The 19240-nt window shown below is 42.0% G+C and overlaps 1 protein-coding gene across 8 annotated transcripts in view; it reads right to left on the bottom strand.

Annotated features, from left to right (window-relative positions):
- Positions 1–19240, bottom strand: part of LOC137624320 (long-chain-fatty-acid--CoA ligase ACSBG2-like) — a 196536-nt gene that overhangs the window by 23545 nt on the left and 153751 nt on the right. For all 8 annotated transcript variants that reach the window (XM_068354989.1, XM_068354988.1, XM_068354987.1 and 5 more), the window contains exon 10: positions 1110–1258. In XM_068354989.1, the coding sequence (XP_068211090.1) occupies positions 1110–1258 (149 nt within the window). The remainder of the gene's footprint in view (positions 1–1109; positions 1259–19240) is intronic.

Below are 19240 nucleotides of genomic sequence, written 5' to 3'. Positions count from 1 at the left end.
TTCTCAATTTCAGTGTCACTTTCATCTAAATCCACCTATCTGTTTTTGCTGTTGGCTTTACTTTTAATAATTGACCAAGGCTTATTAACCTTGCTATCACTGTGGTTAGACCCTTCCTTTTTATTAATTTTATCTTACTTTTTGAAAAGGCTTATCTATCTCCCTATCACTATCTTCTCCAGTACTAGGAGAAATCCCACCAAGTCTGGCGTCTCAAAATAACAATTGGGTTATGGAAGGGAAGTCACCCACAACATTTAGATTAACTCAGCCTACCTGTAAAATGAAGATAGATTAACTCTGCCTACCTGTAAAATAAAGATAGAATTGTGGAAACAGGAAAATGGGAGGATTTTTTTTTTTTTGATAAAAGGAAATCTAAATGAAAAATGCCACAATGCAGAGGACCAAGAAGGATGACATATACATAGAAGTAAATAATCCAGTCTGATTCAGTTGACTGTCTCCTGCCTAAGGATGAGTTTTCTATCTAAAGGATGGTGGTTTAAAGTACTTTGTGTTTTTACTAATTACTCTATAAAAATCTGAGTCCTCTCTAAGTTACACACCCTGTCTCAACCACCAGCTCACGCTCAGTCCTTGAGCCAAAGGTTAAAAGGGAAGTGATAGAGTCGGGCAGTTGGGTGGTTCCCACCCATGCCTCCTGTTAACTGAATGATTGATTGACTGAGGCCCTTACCTTGTTAAAGATTCAATTGCTCTTCCAGCTTGACCTGAAGGCGTACTCCTATTTAAAGGACTCAGATTTGTATAGTTAAGAAGAGTAAAAGTTAATTCATGAATTTGTGATTTTAGTACATAGACATGAAACTATTGTAATATTTTCCCTCCATAATTTTAAAATCTGATAATGTTTACAGGTGTATATGTAAGAAATTATCTTTTACATTGATGCTGATAGCTTATGTAGAAAACTTTCTGTGCGTGTTAAAGTTTGAGTTTACTAAGAAAAGTTTGGAAACCATTTGAAACTACATAACTGCAAAATTCTGTAGTAACACATGAGAATGTTTATTACATGTGTGTGTATTATTTCTTATGCACAGTACTTCTTTGTCTGAAATGATTAAGAAATTAATCAACCTTACCTTTCCTACAGTCCCAGCCTTGTAAAGTCCAGGCTTGATATAGCATATGGAGCCCATGCTTAAGCTCTCTGACATTCCATAGCCTTCACATATAGGTATATCAATGCTCATGAAGTAGTTGAGTATATCTTTGGATATAGGTGCAGCTCCTGAAATAGGAAATACAGCCATTTTGTTGCTGAAGACTTATTTTGTAACGATATTTTACATTCTTTTAATTTAGTCAGCCTATTTAGAGCAATTATATTAAGATTAAATTTTGTAAACAATAAAATATACTTTACATGCATGTTATTTTTACACAAATTCATGTTAGAACATGGTTTTCGTTATTGGTTATAGATACACAACCCCTTAGTCACGTCTACCTCCTGGACCGCAATGCATTTGGTGATGGTTAAGCCATTCCCTGTTTTCTTGATTTACCCACAAGAAGTTTTGGTTAGTAAGATAATTACTGTACGAACTGATAGTATGTTCATAACAAAAAACTTTGATAAATTTAATTTTCTTATACAAATCCCATCAATTCAAAAAGGCCTTCTTAGCTATTAGCAAGGAGGGCTTGTAGAAGAATACTGTACTAGTCATAGCCCTTATTACTGGAAGGCTTAGAGTTTTGAAAAGAAATTCTGACATGACAGGGTCTTTCTTCTTCCTTGCCTGGTTTAAAGGCAGCTCATGAATGGAAGAGTCAAGGGACAGTGACATTGCCCTATCAAGCAGGAACATGCCCTAGAGACTGACCATATATACATATGATCAGCACCCAAGCCCCCTCTCCACCCAAGCTATGACCAACGAGGGCCAGACAATGGCTACTGATGACTCAGCAGATAGACCTATAGGCTTCTTTAGCTCACAAGGATGGTGAGTTTGCAGTTACCAAAGAAACTTAAGAGTCTGAGTGGGATTCGAACCCCAGTTTGGCGTTCACCTGTCAGGGATGTAACTACATTGGCCACCACAACCCTAATAAGCTGTGAGTTACAAAGTGCTGCATTGCTGGAGGTTTGGTTGATGACTGTCATGAGAGGAAGTTGTCTGAAACTTGCAAGAAAAACCTGAAGTGCTCATCAGGTCAATAATTTCTAAGATTTCAGTGTGTGACAATACTAACAAGATCATAGAGCTCACTCAAACACCTAACTGTGGCTAAAGAGAGAAGAAAGACAGTCTTTATTGTTATGTTATCCTGATAACAATACAGAATTTGTCTTCTACAGGGATTATCTTCCCTGCGAAGCTAGGACAGCTGAAACAAGTTTGTAAACAAGGTTTTAAGTGTAGCCGGTCAGTTGGTGTATAGGGAATACCCACTCTGCCTAGTTATGACAATTAGTTTCTTCTTCTGGGACATTGAGTACAGATCTGTTTCATTGTTCTCCTCAATGACTGTGCTTGAAGCTTTTGGAAATGACTTCATTTGGCCCTCTGTATTGTCTTTTGTTTCTGATGCTTGCATACTTTTTATTTGTGGTCTGTATGATGATACCCAAAATTGTCTTCTGATAAGTATGGCCTGAGAATATGTCTTGGAATGAATCACTGAGTAAGTTTTGAATTTGTTTGTATTAAATTCAATCCTCATTTTTTTTGCATTTGCAGTAGAGCACAGGAATGCTTGTCAGATTAAATGAGTTCAGAATGTTTTTCCTGATCAGCTGACAAATGAAATTAGTATGCATGTATTTAGGTGTAAGAAGACCAAGGGTAATACACCTCTGTTGATGCCTTCTACTGGTGCTTCTCCAATTCATGCCCTTTCACCTCCATGAAGTTCATCAAGAAATCAGGTAGGCCTGTGGTTAACCATACCCTGGGCACATTAGATGGGATTGTTGATGGAGGGCTTCTGATTCCTACCTCCCCAAGTCACTTCTGCTATTACTTTTATTCACCTGACACACTCACTTGCTTATTCATCCTTTTCCTCATTATTATCATCCTCCACAATCTCTTTTTTGCCCTCTCCTTTTCCAGATAGGAGGAAACAAGAAGAAGCAAAGAAGTTTGTTCTGTGCAAGAAGACCTACAATTGAAGGCTCTGCAGGTCCAATTGTCTGCAATAATCAATCAGTTGAGTATGATAACATCGTCACTCTTATTTTGCTACACAATCACCATTGTTATATTTCCTGCAAGAACTTCCTAAGGGAGTACCACTGGCCATAACTTCCATCAACACTGTGTCAGTTATGCTCGAGTTGACAAGGAAGGCTGTCTTACAATAGAAGAACAAGCGTTACTCTAGTGTTCATCACTATTTCTCAGTATGGTTTGACAGTCACTGTAATCATTCATAGTCCCATTCAATTAATAATGGAGCAGATGGTAGCAAATTTTCAGAAGATTTTTTTATTTCTAGAAACAAGTAGAAAAACTGGCACACATACTCCATGGGGATTGCTTTTTTGATAAAACCAATTAAGCCACTCAAAAATTTAAGAAGGTGGCTATTTTGCAAGATGGACACCAGGCTTATGTAAGTCCCTTATAGTTTATATATCAAATACAGTATCTGTTTTAATGTTGTTAATGATTTTAAAATATTTAATTTTTCATTACTACTTAAATTGTTGATTTATTTCCTTATTTCCTTTCCTCACTGGGCTATTTTTCCCTGTAGGAGCCCTTGGGCTTATAGCATCTTGCTTTTCCAACTAGGGTTGTAGCTTAGCTAGTAATAATATTAATAATGATAATTGAATATTCAGAAATGTTGCTTTTCGCAATAAAATTGCTAAAAGTTGTTCTATTGGAAGGATCTGGGTGTTAAATCATACATGTTTCACTATGTAGAATCTGAGTTTGGGACCATGGACTTACAGGCTTCCTTGTACCAATAGAGCAGATGTCAACTCACAAATGAGGAATATTTGATGGCACCTCTACTGTGAAACTCAGCATGGGATTCAATATTAGCTGGATACTTATTTAATGTACCTAAATAATTAGTTTATTGTCCCAAATGCTATCTAATAAGCCCTGTACCAGTTAGCTATTGTAGATTATATGTTATTTAACATGGATGTTTACTTAGCTGCACCTGAATTGACAGTGTGTACCAGCAATGGAGAGCCAAGCCAAGGGTAACAGGGCTTTACATTGTTTTGCATGTATTTAAATGGATGGTGTACAGGTTGCACAAGACTTGAATGATTCTGGATGAACAATCAGGCTAGGTGTAGATCATATATTTTCATTGCCAAACATAGTCATATCATATACCTTACAGTGCATGATGATGAGCAAGGTTGTAAAAAGATTAACCCTTGCCCTTGATTCTCTGAATACAGACAATTATCATACAATGATGGCTAGTTGGAATACCATTCAATAAGATGGCAAATACAGATCCAGGACCATCTGAATTCAGTTATTATTATTATTATTATTATTATTATTATTATTATTACAAACTAAGCTACAACCGTAGTTGGAAAAGCAGGATGCTAAAAGCCTTAGGGCTACAACAGGGAAAAATAGCTCAGTGAGGAAAGGAAATAAGGAAATAAATAAACTACAGGAGAAGTAATAAACAAATAAAATGTTTTAAGAACAGTAACGACACTAAATTAAATCTTCTTAAATAGACTATAAAAACTTAAATAAAAAACAGTAGGAAGAGAAATAAGACAGAATTACGTGCCTGAGTGTACCCTCAAGCAAGAGAACTCTGTGGTACCCCAAGATAGTGGAAGGCCATGGTAAAGATGTTATGACACTACCCAAGACTAGAGAACAATGGCTTGATTTTGGAGTGGTGTTCTCCTAGAAGAGCTGCTTACTGCATCTAAAGAGTCTCATCTACCCTGGCCAAAAGGAAAGTAGTCACTGAACAATTGTAGTGCAGGACTGTAGTTAACCCCTTGAGTGCAGAAAAATTGTTTGGTAATCTCAGTGTTGTCAGGTGTATGAGGACGTAGAAAAATGTGGAAAGAGTAGGCCAGACTATTCGGTGTTTGTGTAGGCAAAGTAAAAGTGAGCCATAACCAGAGAGAGGAATCCAATGTATGGCCAGTCAAAGGACCTAATAACACTCTAGCGGTAGTATCTTAACAGGCGGCTGTTGCCCTGGCCAACCTACTACCTACAAGTGTAGAGGAAGTGTTGTCTTTGCCAGAAGAAGGGAAAAGTTTAAGTTGCCATATGCACAAACATGATACCTACACTAAGATAGTGAATATAATTCCCCTCTTTCCCACAACCTATTAGATGCCAATTGTTCTGGATCCAACGCTATCATCTAAGCAGAAGCGGTTTTTATCAGCGTGATTGAAGACCCATTAACACTGAAAAGATGGACGATAACTGATCCTGAAGTCAGCTACTTGGCTGCACAGAATGAGGAAGCATATTGTACCAAAGAGGGTGCTAAATACAACAGCCACCATGAGACAGAATGAGCAGAGTGCTCCTTTAGAAAGTAGAAAAGCTCTCACAAGCCATGCAAGATATGGGTAGTCCTTTCCAGGAAGAGAGTTGGGACCTTCCTTTGCTTGATGCAAAGGATATTACTCACAAAAGTGCTTCTGAACTGATTAGCATCCACCTTGAGAAAGGCAAGGTCCGTTTTTAGATGTTTATGAAGGGACTGGAAGAGGAAGAAGAATCCACCATCTATGAACCAATCAAGAAGAGCATAGATGACTTTTTCTGACAGGTTCCGGCATGTGTTAACTTTTCAAAGTGAAGTCTTAAGAAAGCCTGTCAACTGTTCTCCAAGCTGTCAATATCCTGCTAGAGCAGAGAGTATAACGTGAATTAGTTCTTCCATTATGAAAACCTGTCATATCCCGGTGTTGGAAAGCTATATACCCATCAAAAATCCCACCTCCCTACCATTCTTAAAAGACTAATTACAACTACTGAGGCAGAGCCAAGCATCAACACCATCTTCATTGATGGTGCAGCATTGGTGGAAAGTCTCCCAACACAGAGTTCAAAGACATTCAATGAGTACACAATGCTCAATATCCTTCCAACAATACAAGTATACTCTACTAAGTACAAGTGAATTATTTATTGAGTACACAGTGCTCAATATCCTTCTTACAATACAAGCATACTCTACTAAGTACAAGTGAACATAAGATTTTATTTGATGTCTACTGGCCATTTAATCTGAAAGTTGGAACAAGATCAAAGCAAGGATGTGGGGTATTTTTTAGGGTGACAAAGGAGAGTGAAACTTTCTGATTGGAAAATTTAACAAAGCCAAGCTGTCAAAATTTCTGGCTGATAACATTGCACTTGTGACCACACCAAATGTGATCAATGTGACTAAGGAAGAAGATGCTGTCAGCAGTCCCAATATTAATATAAATGGGTGGCAGCATTAGTCATGAAATAGTTGACACATAAATTTTTGTTTTTCAATATTAAACTTAACCGGTGATTATATAAGCTGCAGCTCTGCTGCCCGACAGAAAAACTCTACGCTCAAAATCCGCCAGCGATCGCTATGCAGGTAGGGGGTGTACTTCAACAGCGCCATCTGTCGTGCAGGTACTCAGTACTCAATGTAAACACAGAACTCAATTTTCTCTCTGTCGTGCCACCGGCAAGACCTACTAAATTCGCTGTTGCTTACTGGATTGGTTTTCACATATTTTGGTGAAGTACACATTTCTAGTTTTGAGCTTTCGCTTTGCAGACGTTATCTTCAATACATCCTTGCATTCTTTTGTTGATTTTGGATTATTTGTTGACGACTTTGGATAGATTTTGAATTCCCCTTTGACTAATTTAAAATGGCTGACCCTTCTCAAGTCCCTAAGTTCAGGAAATGTAATGCTAGGGACTGTTCAAGGCGTCTTCCGAAGGCCTCTATCGATCCTCACACCGTATGTTCCAATTGTCGGGATAAGACCTGTCAATTGGAAGATCGATGTGAGGAATGCGTTGGGCTTTCGGAATTCGATTTCATCGAATTCCAGAAATACACACGTAGGCTAGAGAGAGATAGAGTCAGGAGAAGTTCATCTCGCTCCGTTGATTTTTCCTCTCCTCATGCCCCACAACCTATTCCTTCCCCTGTAGTGGTTGCTCCTGATCCCCCTTCTAGCACTCAACAACCTTCGATGGCAGATATGATGCTTGCCATCCAGGCTCTGGGTGAGAGAGTCGAGTCATTGGCTAGTGACCGTAACCAACTCATGGCAGACGTCAAGGAGTTGAAGTGTAAGAGTGCAGTGGGTAGTGACAAAGTGAGTGGTAGTGTTGTGGAAAGTGTTGTGGATAGTGTTGCGCTTGAGGGTTCGTCTGTTCGTGCCTGTCGTCCTCCCAGTCCGGGACCTCTTGCAAGCTCCCAAGCCCAGGGGAGAAGCAATGTCGTATGACCAAAGGGTTTGAGAGGCTTTAATCAGCGAACAGACGTTCCCTCCGTGGTTTCGGGCGTATCTAACCAAGATCGCCCCACCCACACGAAGACGAGAGAGCCCATTTATTCCTCGTCTGCGGAAGAGGTTTCTCGAAAGAAACCATGGACCAAGGTCTCGCGGCCTCTTAAGCGCAAGTCGGTCCCTTCCGCGCAAGTCCAACGGCCCAGTTGTAGCCACTGGGTCAGTTTGGACTCGCTGCAGTCTTCCGATGACTGCTCACCTCCTAAGAGAGGCAAAGCGGTACCGCATCAGGCAGTAACACCGTCTGTTGCCGCACCTGCTCCTGTAGACCCTAAGTGGTCTTTGCTGCAGACCATGCAGTCACAGTTAACGTCATTGATGTAGGACTTTCGTGCGGAGAAGGTTGACGCTGCACCAACCACCCACGGTTGTGCGTCCAGTGGACGCTGAGGCTACCTTCTCCCGCACTCCAGCTGTGAGAGTCCCGCCACCCATGCGTTCCAGTGTACCCTGCCAGCCGCATGTTGACGTTCAGCGACGCACGGAACCTTCCGTTGACGTTCGCGAGTTACAACAACAGCCTAAGTTGTTTTGTTTTGACGCGGTGCGTCAACCTCCGCAACCCAGTGTGGTTACCTCTACTCGCCCACAGCAGGCTAGACAGTCTGGAGTAGACGCTTTGCGTCCCCGCGCTGCTATGGTTGTTGCCAGTTCACAGACTGGGCAACAGTTCCATGACGTTGCGTCCGGTTCAGTCACGCGTGCACCCGTGCTGCCGGACTCAGCTGACCAGCCGATTCCTACTCCTTTGCCGCTTCCTCCTCAGTTTTCAGATGATGGACTCTCTGATGATGACGACGCTGCTCACATTGACGACCCACATACGGACATCGACGAACCCAAGACCACGCAACCCTCCTTGGACTTTAGGAAAGTTCTTGCACTGTTCAGGGAGATGTATCCTGATCAGTTTGTATCTGCGGCCCCACGCTCTCCTCCATCAGAGTTTGCTTTAGGCACGCAGTCATCCGCGCCTGCCTTTACGAAACTCGTCCTCGCCCGCTCGTCCAAGAGAGCTTTACGAGTGTTGGGAGATTGGATGCAGTCCAAAAAGAACCTTGGGAAGACAGCATTTACGTTTCCCCCTGCGAGACTCTCTTCCAGATCGAGCGTCTGGTATGCCACGGGAGAAGTTCTCGGCTTGGGAGTTCCTGCCTCTGCCCAGGGCGACTTCTCAAGTCTAGTAGACTCTCCCCGCAGGCTAGCCATGAGACCCTCTAAGATATGTTGGTCTCCTTCAGACTTAGACCATCTGTTAAAAGGAGTGTTCAGAGCCTTCGAGGTTTTTAACTTTTTGGACTGGTGTCTGGGAGCTTTGAGCAGGAAGATCTCACCTTCTGACAAGGAAGCTTCCTTGCTCATTATGTCCTGCATGGACAAGGCCATACGTGACGGATCCAGTGAGCTTGCGGCTTCGTTCGTTTCCGGGGTCCTCAAGAAACGGGAAAACCTTTGCTCTTTCCTGTCAGCTGGAGTAACACCGTGTCAGAGATCGGAACGTCTTTTTGCTCCTCTCTCAAAATGTCTCTTCCCAGAGGACTTGATAAAGGAGATTGCTGCCTCCTTGATTCAGAAAGACACCCATGACCTGGTTGCGTCTTCTGCCCGCAAAGCCACCCCTTTGCCTACCGTGTCTAGACCCAGGATGGACACTCCAGCGTCCAGATTCATTCCGCCCTTTCGTGGCAGAGCCTCCAGCAGAGGAGGTGCTCGTGCCGAAGGGAGACGTGGGAAGAAGAAAGGTACCAAGTCCTTTAAAGGCAGAGTCTGACTGCCACCTTCTTCAGACAGCAGTGGGAGCCAGACTCAAGAACTTCTGGCAGACCTGGGAGAAAAGGGGCGCAGATGCACAATCTGTGAAGTTGCTCAGAGAAGGGTACAAGATCCCGTTTGTCCGCAAACCCCCTCTAGCAACGTCTCCCACCGATCTCTCTCCCAGGTACAGAGAGGAAGACAAGAGGCTAGCTTTGAAGCAGGAGGTGTCTCTCTTACTAGAAAAGGGAGCGGTAGTCAAAGTCCGGGACCATCAATCCCCGGGCTTCTACAACCGTCTCTTCTTGGTGGTAAAGAAGACAGGAGGGTGGAGGCCGGTGCTAGACGTCAGTGCGCTGAATGTCTTTGTCACAAAGCAGACGTTCGCCATGGAGACCACAAAGTCAGTTCTAGCAGCGGTCAGGAAGGAAGACTGGATGGTCTCTTTAGACCTAAGGGACGCATACTTTCACGTCCCCATCCACCCAGAATCCCAACCTTTTCTGAGATTCGTTTACGAAAAGGTTGTCTACCAATTTCAAGCCCTGTGCTTTGGCCTAAGCACGGCTCCTCTTGTGTTTACGAGGCTGATGAGGAATATTGCCAAATTCCTACATTTAGCGGATATCAGAGCCTCCCTCTATTTGGACGACTGGCTTCTAAGAGCTTCTTCCAGTCGTCGCTGTCTGGAGAATCTAAAGTGGACTCTAGATCTGATCAAGGAATTGGGTCTCCTGGTCAATATGGAAAAGTCCCAACTGGTCCCATCCCAAACTATAGTGTATTTAGGGATGGAGATTCACAGTCAAGCTTTTCGGGCTTTTCCGTCGGCCCCCAGAACAAGTCAAGCCCAGGTATGCATCCAGAACATGCTAAAGAAGAAACGATGTTCAGTCAGACAGTGGATGAGTCTGATAGGGACGCTATCATCCCTGGAACAGTTCGTTTCGTTAGGGAGACTACACCTCCGTCCCCTGCAATTTCACCTAGCTGTATACTGGAAAAAGGACAAGACGCTAGAAGCGGTCTCGATCCCCATTTCCGAGAAGATGAAGTCATCACTGACTTGGTGGAAGGACAGTATCAACCTCAGAGAGGGTCTGCCCCTGGCAGTTCAGACCCCCAACCACGTTCTCTTCTCGGACGCATCGGACACGTGGCTGGGGTGCGACATTGGACGGTCGGGAATGCTCGGGAACGTGGAACTCGAATCAAAGAACGTTACATATCAACTGCAAGGAGCTACTGGCAGTTCATCTGGCCTTGAAAAGCTTCAAGTCCCTCCTTCAAGGCAAAGTGGTGGAGGTGAACTCGGACAACACCACGGCCTTGGCGTACATCTCCAAGCAAGGAGGGACCCATTCTATGACGTTGTACGAGATCGCAAGGGACCTCCTCACCTGGTCAAGAGATCTAAACCTTTCTCTAGTAACGAGGTTTATCCAAGGCAATATGAATGTCATGGCGGATTGCCTCAGTCGGAAGGGTCAAATCATCCCAACAGAATGGACCCTACACAAGGATGTGTGCAAGAGACTATGGGCCACATGGGGCCAACCTACCATAGATCTCTTCGCAACCTCGATGACCAAGAGGCTCCCAATATATTGCTCACCAATCCCGGACCCAGCAGCAGTTCATATAGATGCCTTTCTACTGGATTGGTCCCATCTAGACCTTTATGCATTCCCCCCGTTCAAGATTGTCAACAAGGTACTGCAGAAGTTCGCCTCTCACGAAGGGACAAGGTTGACGTTAGTTGCTCCCCTCTGGCCCGCGAGAGAATGGTTCACCGAGGTATTTCAATGGCTGGTGGACGTTCCCAGAACTCTTCCTCTAAGAGTGGACCTTCTACGTCAGCCACACGTAAAGAAGGTACACCCAGGCCTCCACGCTCTTCGTCTGACTGCCTTCAGACTATCGAAAGACTCTCTAGAGCTAGAGGCTTTTCGAAGGAGGCAGCCAGGGCGATTGCTAGATCAAGGAGGACATCCACTCTTAGAGTCTACCAGTCGAAGTGGGAAGTCTTCCGAAACTGGTGCAAGTCGGTATCAGTATCCTCGACCAGTACCTCTGTAACCCAAATAGCTGACTTCCTATTATACCTGAGGAAAGAAAGATCTCTTTCAGCTCCCACTATCAAAGGTTACAGAAGCATGTTGGCAACAGTCTTCCGTCACAGAGGCTTAGATCTTTCCAACAACAAAGATCTACAGGACCTCCTTAAGTCTTTTGAGACCACGAAGGAGCGTCGTTTGGCTACACCTGGATGGAATTTAGACGTGGTACTAAGATTCCTGATGTCAGAAAGGTTCGAGCCACTACAATCAGCCTCCTTTAAAGATCTCACTTTAAAGACTCTTTTCCTGGTTTGCTTAGCCACAGCTAAAAGAGTCAGTGAGATTCACGCCTTCAGCAGGAACATCGGATTTTCATCTGAAACGGCTACATGTTCCTTACAGCTTGGTTTTCTAGCCAAAAACGAGCTACCTTCTCGCCCTTGGCCGAAATCGTTCGATATTCCAAGCCTTTCAAATATGGTTGGAAATGAACTAGAAAGAGTCTTATGCCCTGTTAGAGCTCTTAAGTTCTATTTAAGACGAACTAAATCTTTACGAGGACAGTCAGAAGCTTTATGGTGTTCTATTAAGAAACCCTCTTTGCCTATGTCAAAGAATGCATTCCCATCTGAATGAAGAAGACCATGCTTTGCTGAAGGTAAAGACACATGAAGTTAGAGCTGTCGCTACTTCAGTGGCTTTTAAACAAAATAGATCTCTGCAGAGTGTAATGGACGCAACCTATTGGAGAAGCAAGTCAGTGTTCGCGTCTTTTTATCTTAAAGATGTCCAGTCTCTTTACGAGAACTGCTACACCCTGGGACCATTCGTAGCAGCGAGTGCAGTAGTGGGTGAGGGCTCAACCACTACATTCCCCTAATTCCATAACCTTTTTTAATCTTTCTCTTGAAATGTTTTTTATTGTTGTTTTTAGGTTGTCCGGAAGGCTAAGAAGCCTTTCGCATCCTGGTTGATTTGGCGGGTGGTCAAATTCTTTTCTTGAGAAGCGCCTAGATTAGAGGTTTTGATGAGGTCCTGTAGTATGGGTTGCAACCCTTGATACTTCAGCTCCTAGGAGTCGCTCAGCATCCTGAGAGGATCGCGAGGCTCAGTAAGGAAGACGTACTTAAAAAAAGGCAGAGTAATTGTTCAAGTCGACTTCCTTACCAGGTACTTATTTGTTTTATGTTTGTTATTTTGAATAACTGCTAAAATGAAATACAAAATCCTTAGCTCATAATAATGTAAACAATTAATGCTGGTCTCTACCCACCCCCCTGGGTGTGAATCAGCTTATATAATCACCGGCTAAGTTTAATATTGAAAAATGTTATTTTTATAATAAAATAAATTTTTGAATATACTTACCCGGTGATTATATATTAAAGGACCCTCCCTTCCTCCCCAATAGAGACCCAGTGGACCGAGGAGAAAATTGAGTTCTGTGTTTACATTGAGTACTGAGTACCTGCACGACAGATGGCGCTGTTGAAGTACACCCCCTACCTGCATAGCGATCGCTGGCGGATTTTGAGCGTAGAGTTTTTCTGTCGGGCAGCAGAGCTGCAGCTTATATAATCACCGGGTAAGTATATTCAAAAATTTATTTTATTATAAAAATAACATACTTCACATGTTATGCATGCAACAGAAGCAGGCAGTAAAGTCACCACATTCAAAGCCAGTAACACTGGTGTTGTCATTGTTATCAGTGATCTGTAGGCTTCTCAGGAGCTAGGTCCGCAGCAGCTGTGGGTTACCTTTGACCAAGGACAGAACCAGAGGTGGAATCCTGTACATGGCTTGAATTTTACTCTTGCAGAAAAGAGCAAAGTGATGCTCTCCTTCCATGCGTTCACTGGCTGCAATGTTGTTTCAGCATCCTGTGGCAAAGGGAAGAAATCTGCTTGGCAAATCTGCGATGTTTGTTATGAGACTTTTGGTGTCTTCAGCAAACTTAGTTCTAATTCTCCTGTAGTAGATAATGAACAAAAGATGTACGAAAGATCCAGCACAGCTAAAGGTGTTGATGATGCAAGATTTGACATATTTGCCTGGAAGCAGAAGTTTTATGAAGCTATTCCTCCAACTTGAGTAGCTCTGAAGCAGCATGTAAAGTATGCTGCCTACCAGGTAGGCTGCATCTGGAGTCAGTCAACAGTATGACAACTAGAAATGCAGACTTCTGTCAATAGTGGTTGGACAAAGAAAGGAGATCTGTGGTAGATTGCTTGGACAGAGTTCCCACTCATTGCAGATAGTTGCCAACAGCTAGCCAAGTGTGCGCATGCAATACAGAATGCTGCAGTTGATAAAAATGCTACTGTTTTGGCATGACCACCACAGTACTGTGCAGCTGCAGATGTGAGGTTTAGGTGTTATAGTATACTCATTCAGGCAGCAAGACAATATGTGGCAAACAAGTATAAGCCTACTGCGTACATGCACATCCAATAATACATTGGACTAATGGTGCCCATGCTATGAGCATTTTATACCTTAATTATGATACGAGGACTGATATTATGGTACAAGGAAGATAGTGAAGTAGGTGTATAGTTCAGAAATAGTATAAAATGTATGATTTTACACCTAGATCATTCAAATTGGACAAGTCTGGAATTTTATTGTGAAATGCAATATTTTTGTATATCCAAGGGCATCCATCTTAAAAAAGGGCCACCATCTTGAATGTTTAGATGGCTTAACAGGTTTTAGCAAAAGAACAGTACCCAAGGAGTATGTGTGCCAATTTTGGTGCTTGTTTCTAGAAATTCAAGATTGTACAATTACCTATTCTACTATAAGTGCTGTTTAGTTTCAACAGTTTTCTGTGAAAGGTATTAGAACACAACTTGATCGCTGCTCTCTGCTATGCAGTAGGTAATTAGCCAAAAATCTTGTTTGGTCACTTGCAAATTCCTCTCAAGGAAATAAGACCAAATGTGACCGATTGCCTGATGTCCACGATTGGTCTCAATTGATATTCAAAGTGGAGGTAACTTAGCTGGATCTACCACCATACAGTGTTCATTAGATAAGGTTTGCAGTCATTTTTCTTATTTTTTTCCTCATGATCCTGCATTAGTTGCAGGGACAATCTCCACAGAGTTATAGAAATGTCAAGCTTATTACCTCTTGTCCCTCAGCTTTAGGAGAGGAAACTATCCAGTTTGTAGTTGATTTAACTGGACCTGACAGTCTTATGACCTTGGAGCCAATACATTCAGACTTGGAAGGCCATTTTTATGAGGTCATTAAGAACATTTGTGAACTTAAATCCATGTATAAATACCAGGCCTGCTCCATAGCAGTCTGTACCTTCCACAGAGAAGACATTAGACTGCACCCAGGTTTCCTTTTTATTTTTTTAAGCCTGCCATGGTCTGAGCATGCTGAAGGAGGGGGAGGTTTAGTGCTTCTGATCAGTGAATTCACTGCCCTACTCACTCTTTAAACTTGATCTGCATCCCCTGAATTGGTAATGAAAGTAATATGCTCCAGATGTGCCTGAGACTTGTCCCATAGAGATAGATCCACCAGTTTGCAGATTAACAAACAACATTGGTGTGGTGAAGCTGCAAGTTTTTTTTTTTTGCTAACATCTAATGGTATTTTATTGAAAAAGAATTTGGCAAAGTCTCGAGGGTTGTTAGTTGTGAGCAATGAACATTGACCTTCCTCTCCCATCAGAATGCCAATTGGAAAATGAACTTGGGGACCTATCCACACTTCTTGAAGAACAAGGTTAAGGCAGCATTGCAGAAATGGGTGACTGATGCTTAGGAATTAATTGTCCACCATAAAGTGTCCTTCAGAGTTTCTTTGAGGACCGCGAAGGTTTCCAGTGCCAAGCCGTTGAGATCAACTTTGCCATTGACCTTGAGATTTCATCTGGGGCCCTTTCTCTCTCAACCCTCTTAACGAGAGAATGCCTTGATGAAGTCATTGGGCTTCAGCACGGCATATCATTCCCGTGCTGAAGGCTTGTGACGGGCAAGAGGGCTCTCGAACTGGGGAATTTCTTTTCCTCAGTTTGACTCTAAATTTCTCTCATTCGTTTTCTATTACCTCTTATTGCTTATTCCTCCTTCATAATTATCAGCTGTCTCCAACCTTGCTGTCAAAACTCTTTTATCCATTTCACTGTCCAGGTTTTTTAGAGGGGACATTGTATCCATGATCGGTTTTTATTTCGAAATCAATTGTGGGAGCTGTGGTGGTCTTGCCAACTGCCCGAAAATGTTTGGACACCTAGGAGTGTCAGTATTCCCATACTGGCACGCGGAACTATCTCTTAGGAAATTTGGCCTTCGGATTCCAGGGGTTGGCGATTTTATAGAGATAGGACTCTCGGCATTCTGTCCGGTTTGCCTGCCACTATGATTAGAGTGGGGATGATTGTATTCTTGAAATGCTCTCAGTCCCATCAAGCGGGTTTGGCATACACTTGAGCCACTCTAATCATAGTGGTACCATCCCTTTGTGGTAGGGTAGGGAGTGGACATTTGGTAAGCAGCTTTCACAGGTGTCATTGGTGGAGAAATTAATTCCAGGAAAGGCTAACGGTGTCTTCTTTGGAATTTCAGACAGTCTTAATTTTTTCTCTCCCTTAAACTATATTTTTTTCCATTGTTTTTTTTTCATTGTTATTATGACCCCTTCCCTCCCCCTGAAAAGTTTTTTTTCCATTGTTATTATGACCCCTTCCCTCCCCCTGAAAAAATAATTAATGAGTAAACTTAATAATCCCCGTACCCCTGGATCAAATGGCGAACCCCAGACACCGTTGACGACTTCTGCTTGTTTAAATAGGGAAAGCTCTGTTGACAACCTCGGCAATAAAAAGGATTCCTCCAACAATACTTCTTTGACCAGTGTTGTTAAAGACAATTTATCGGCACTGGTGGAAAATGATGCTTGTAATAACCGTAATACTTTACTCTCTGGTTCTGGCTCATTACCAGATCCAACAAAAAATCTGAAAATTCTCCACTTAAAAAACATACCAATTGGTTGTAGCTATGACATAATTCATGAAGCCTTCTGTAGATTTGGAGCAATCAAAGAAATTTTAATGGAGCTTAATGGTAGTAAAGGCTTTTGGGAAGCTTGGGTATCATTTCCAAGTTTTGAGATTGCTTTAGAAGCAAATAAAAATTTAGAGAGCATAAAAATTGACAATTGTTTGATTTCTGGGGCTTTATGTGATAAAGCACCAAGACACCTAGAGGTATATAAACCAGAAGAATGGATGGAAAAAGAAATAGAGCATAGACTTCCAGAAGTAAGAACCCCCAAGCCCCCAACATGGATAATTGCATCTGGAAAGATAGATAATTATAACTATTATAAGATTAGTAAATTTATACAAAAAAAAGTTGGTTTAATTAAAAGTAAGGATATTAGTAGATACGGTAAGCAATCTGTTTTGATTAATGCAAAATCAGATACTCAAGCTCACATGCTTTGTGGCATGAAGATTGCAGAAATTGATCCTATTAAGGATATTAAACCACATATGAGCTTCAGCTATGGTAAAGGAGTAGTTTTTGATAAAGATCTATATGAATTCTCAGAACCAGAAATTCTGGACATGTGCCCTGCTAATGTTTGGAAAGTAAGTAAGATCCCTCAAACAAGCATGGTAGTTTTAACATTTGAAACCCCTGTTATACCAGATCATATAATTATTGAGAATGAAAGAGTACGTGTTCGAGAATATAAACCTAGGCCTTTACAATGCTTTAATTGTTTCAAGTACGGTCACCCTTCCCTGTACTGCAATAATACGAAGATCTGTATTAACTGTTCTTTGTTAGAACATGGCCAATGCAACAGAGATACAACCTGTGCAAACTGTAAAGATAATCATAAACCAAATGATAAAAGATGTAGAGAATACAAGAATGAAGAAGCTGCAAATCTTGAAAGCAAATGCTGAACATATAAGTGTAGGTTATGCAAAGCATTTACTCAATCGGCAACTTAATTTTGCTCGCGCGGTTAAGATGCCAACAAAAGATTATAATCCACTACCCCTTACTACCACAGGGGGACCAGTGGCAGCACCTGGCCCGTCAGGTGCATCTCCCTTAGTGGTAGTAGCCCAGCCATCTGGGTCAAGTGCTCAGGCTATAAAAGCCAGAGCACAAACCTCCAAAGAGGCCAATATGGTGTCCAACACACCAAAAGTATTGTCACCGATAGGAGCATCTCCCCTAGAGGTAGTAGCCCAGCCTTCTGGGTTAAGTGCTCGAACTGTTGAAGTTCTAGCACAATCCTCCAAGGAAGCCAATGTGGCTTCCACCACCTTAAATGTATTGTGTCAGGCAGAATCTCTACCTGATTTGATGGAGATTGGAAAACAAGATCTTCCAAAGAGGAAAAGGTCCCCATCATCCTCACCTTCATCTAAGTCAGGTAAGTGCCCTACTGCTCATGATCCTAAGGTTGACTCTTATAAAGATCCTAGAAAGAAAGAAAAGAAGAGTGGTGGCCTAGTAAAGCCTTCCATCTCCAGGCCTTACATGGCTTCATCTGAAAAGTCCCAAAAGACAAATGAGACAAAGAAAAATAATAACAAAAGATAATGTCTATCATCCAGTGGAATTGCAGAGGTCTAAGTACTAGCATTGAGCAAATAAAAACTTTAACCAGGGACTCAGACACGAAGGTAATTTGCCTACAGGAAACCAAGATCAGTGACAAACCATTTAATCCTGGACTCAATTATCATTTTTGTAGATCCCCTCCTTTGCAAGCTGCAAGAGCTCAAGGTGGTACAGGTTTTATTATTCACAAATCTGTAAAATTTGAAACAATCCCACTCAATACACCACTACAGGCATGTGCAGTTAGAACTCATATCGGGAAAAAAATTACTTTATGCTCGCTATATATTGAACCATCCTTAGAACTTTTCCTCTTAGATCATGCTGGTAATCCAAGAAGGCTTAGACTTTCTGACCTCCAAGACTTGATCAATCAGCTTCCTGCCCCTTTTATTTTAATGGGTGATTTTAATGCAAAGCATACTTTATGGGGTGGAAATGTGTGCGATAGATGGGGTAATCTTGTTGAAGAATTAATCGACAACAATGATGTAATACTAATGAATGATGGTTCTCCAACTAGGTATGATGTATTCCACAACTCTACATCAGCCATTGATTTGTCAATCTGTTCCTCATCCATTCGATTGGACTACCTTTGGTCAGTAAATGAACACCTACATGGCAGTGACCATTGGCCAATAATGTTAAATTATGTCCATAATCTTCCTTCTCAGTGTTCACCAAAATGGAAGATAGATGAGGCAGACTGGGCAGCTTATGAAAACTGTTCACACACTGATAAAGAATATGATGAATTTACATCTCCAGTGCATGCCTATCAACATCTTGAAAATATTATTGATGATAATGCTAGCAAGTTTATACCTAAAACATGCGGTTTACCTCATCGCTCTGTAGTTCCTTGGTGGAGTAAAGAATGTGCCAACGCAAGAAAAGTGACCCGAACTTGCTTCAGAAGATACTTGAGGAAAAACTATTTAGCAGATAGAATAGCATATCTCAGAGCCTGTGCCAAACAAAAGAGAATTTTTAAAAAAGCAAAGAGAGCATCTTGGAAGAAATATATATCTAATATTAATACCAAAACTCCTTCAAAGGAAATATGGGACAAGATTAGAAAACTTCAAGGTAAATTCGTCCCTAAGCCTCTACCAATATTAAGGGAAAATAATAGATATATATCTGACCCCAAAGATGTAGCAGAGGTTCTTGCTAAGCACTTTGCTCATGTATCAAGTGCTGACAACTATTCCCCAGCATTTCAACAAATTAGAGCATCAACATCTGTTGTTCCTCCTGCTTCTTCAAATACTGAAGCTTTTAACCTGCCTTTT

Source organism: Palaemon carinicauda, chromosome 31 (genome assembly GCF_036898095.1).
Source record: "Palaemon carinicauda isolate YSFRI2023 chromosome 31, ASM3689809v2, whole genome shotgun sequence".
Taxonomy (NCBI): domain Eukaryota; kingdom Metazoa; phylum Arthropoda; class Malacostraca; order Decapoda; family Palaemonidae; genus Palaemon; species Palaemon carinicauda.
This window is presented reverse-complemented; position numbering and strand designations above follow the sequence as displayed.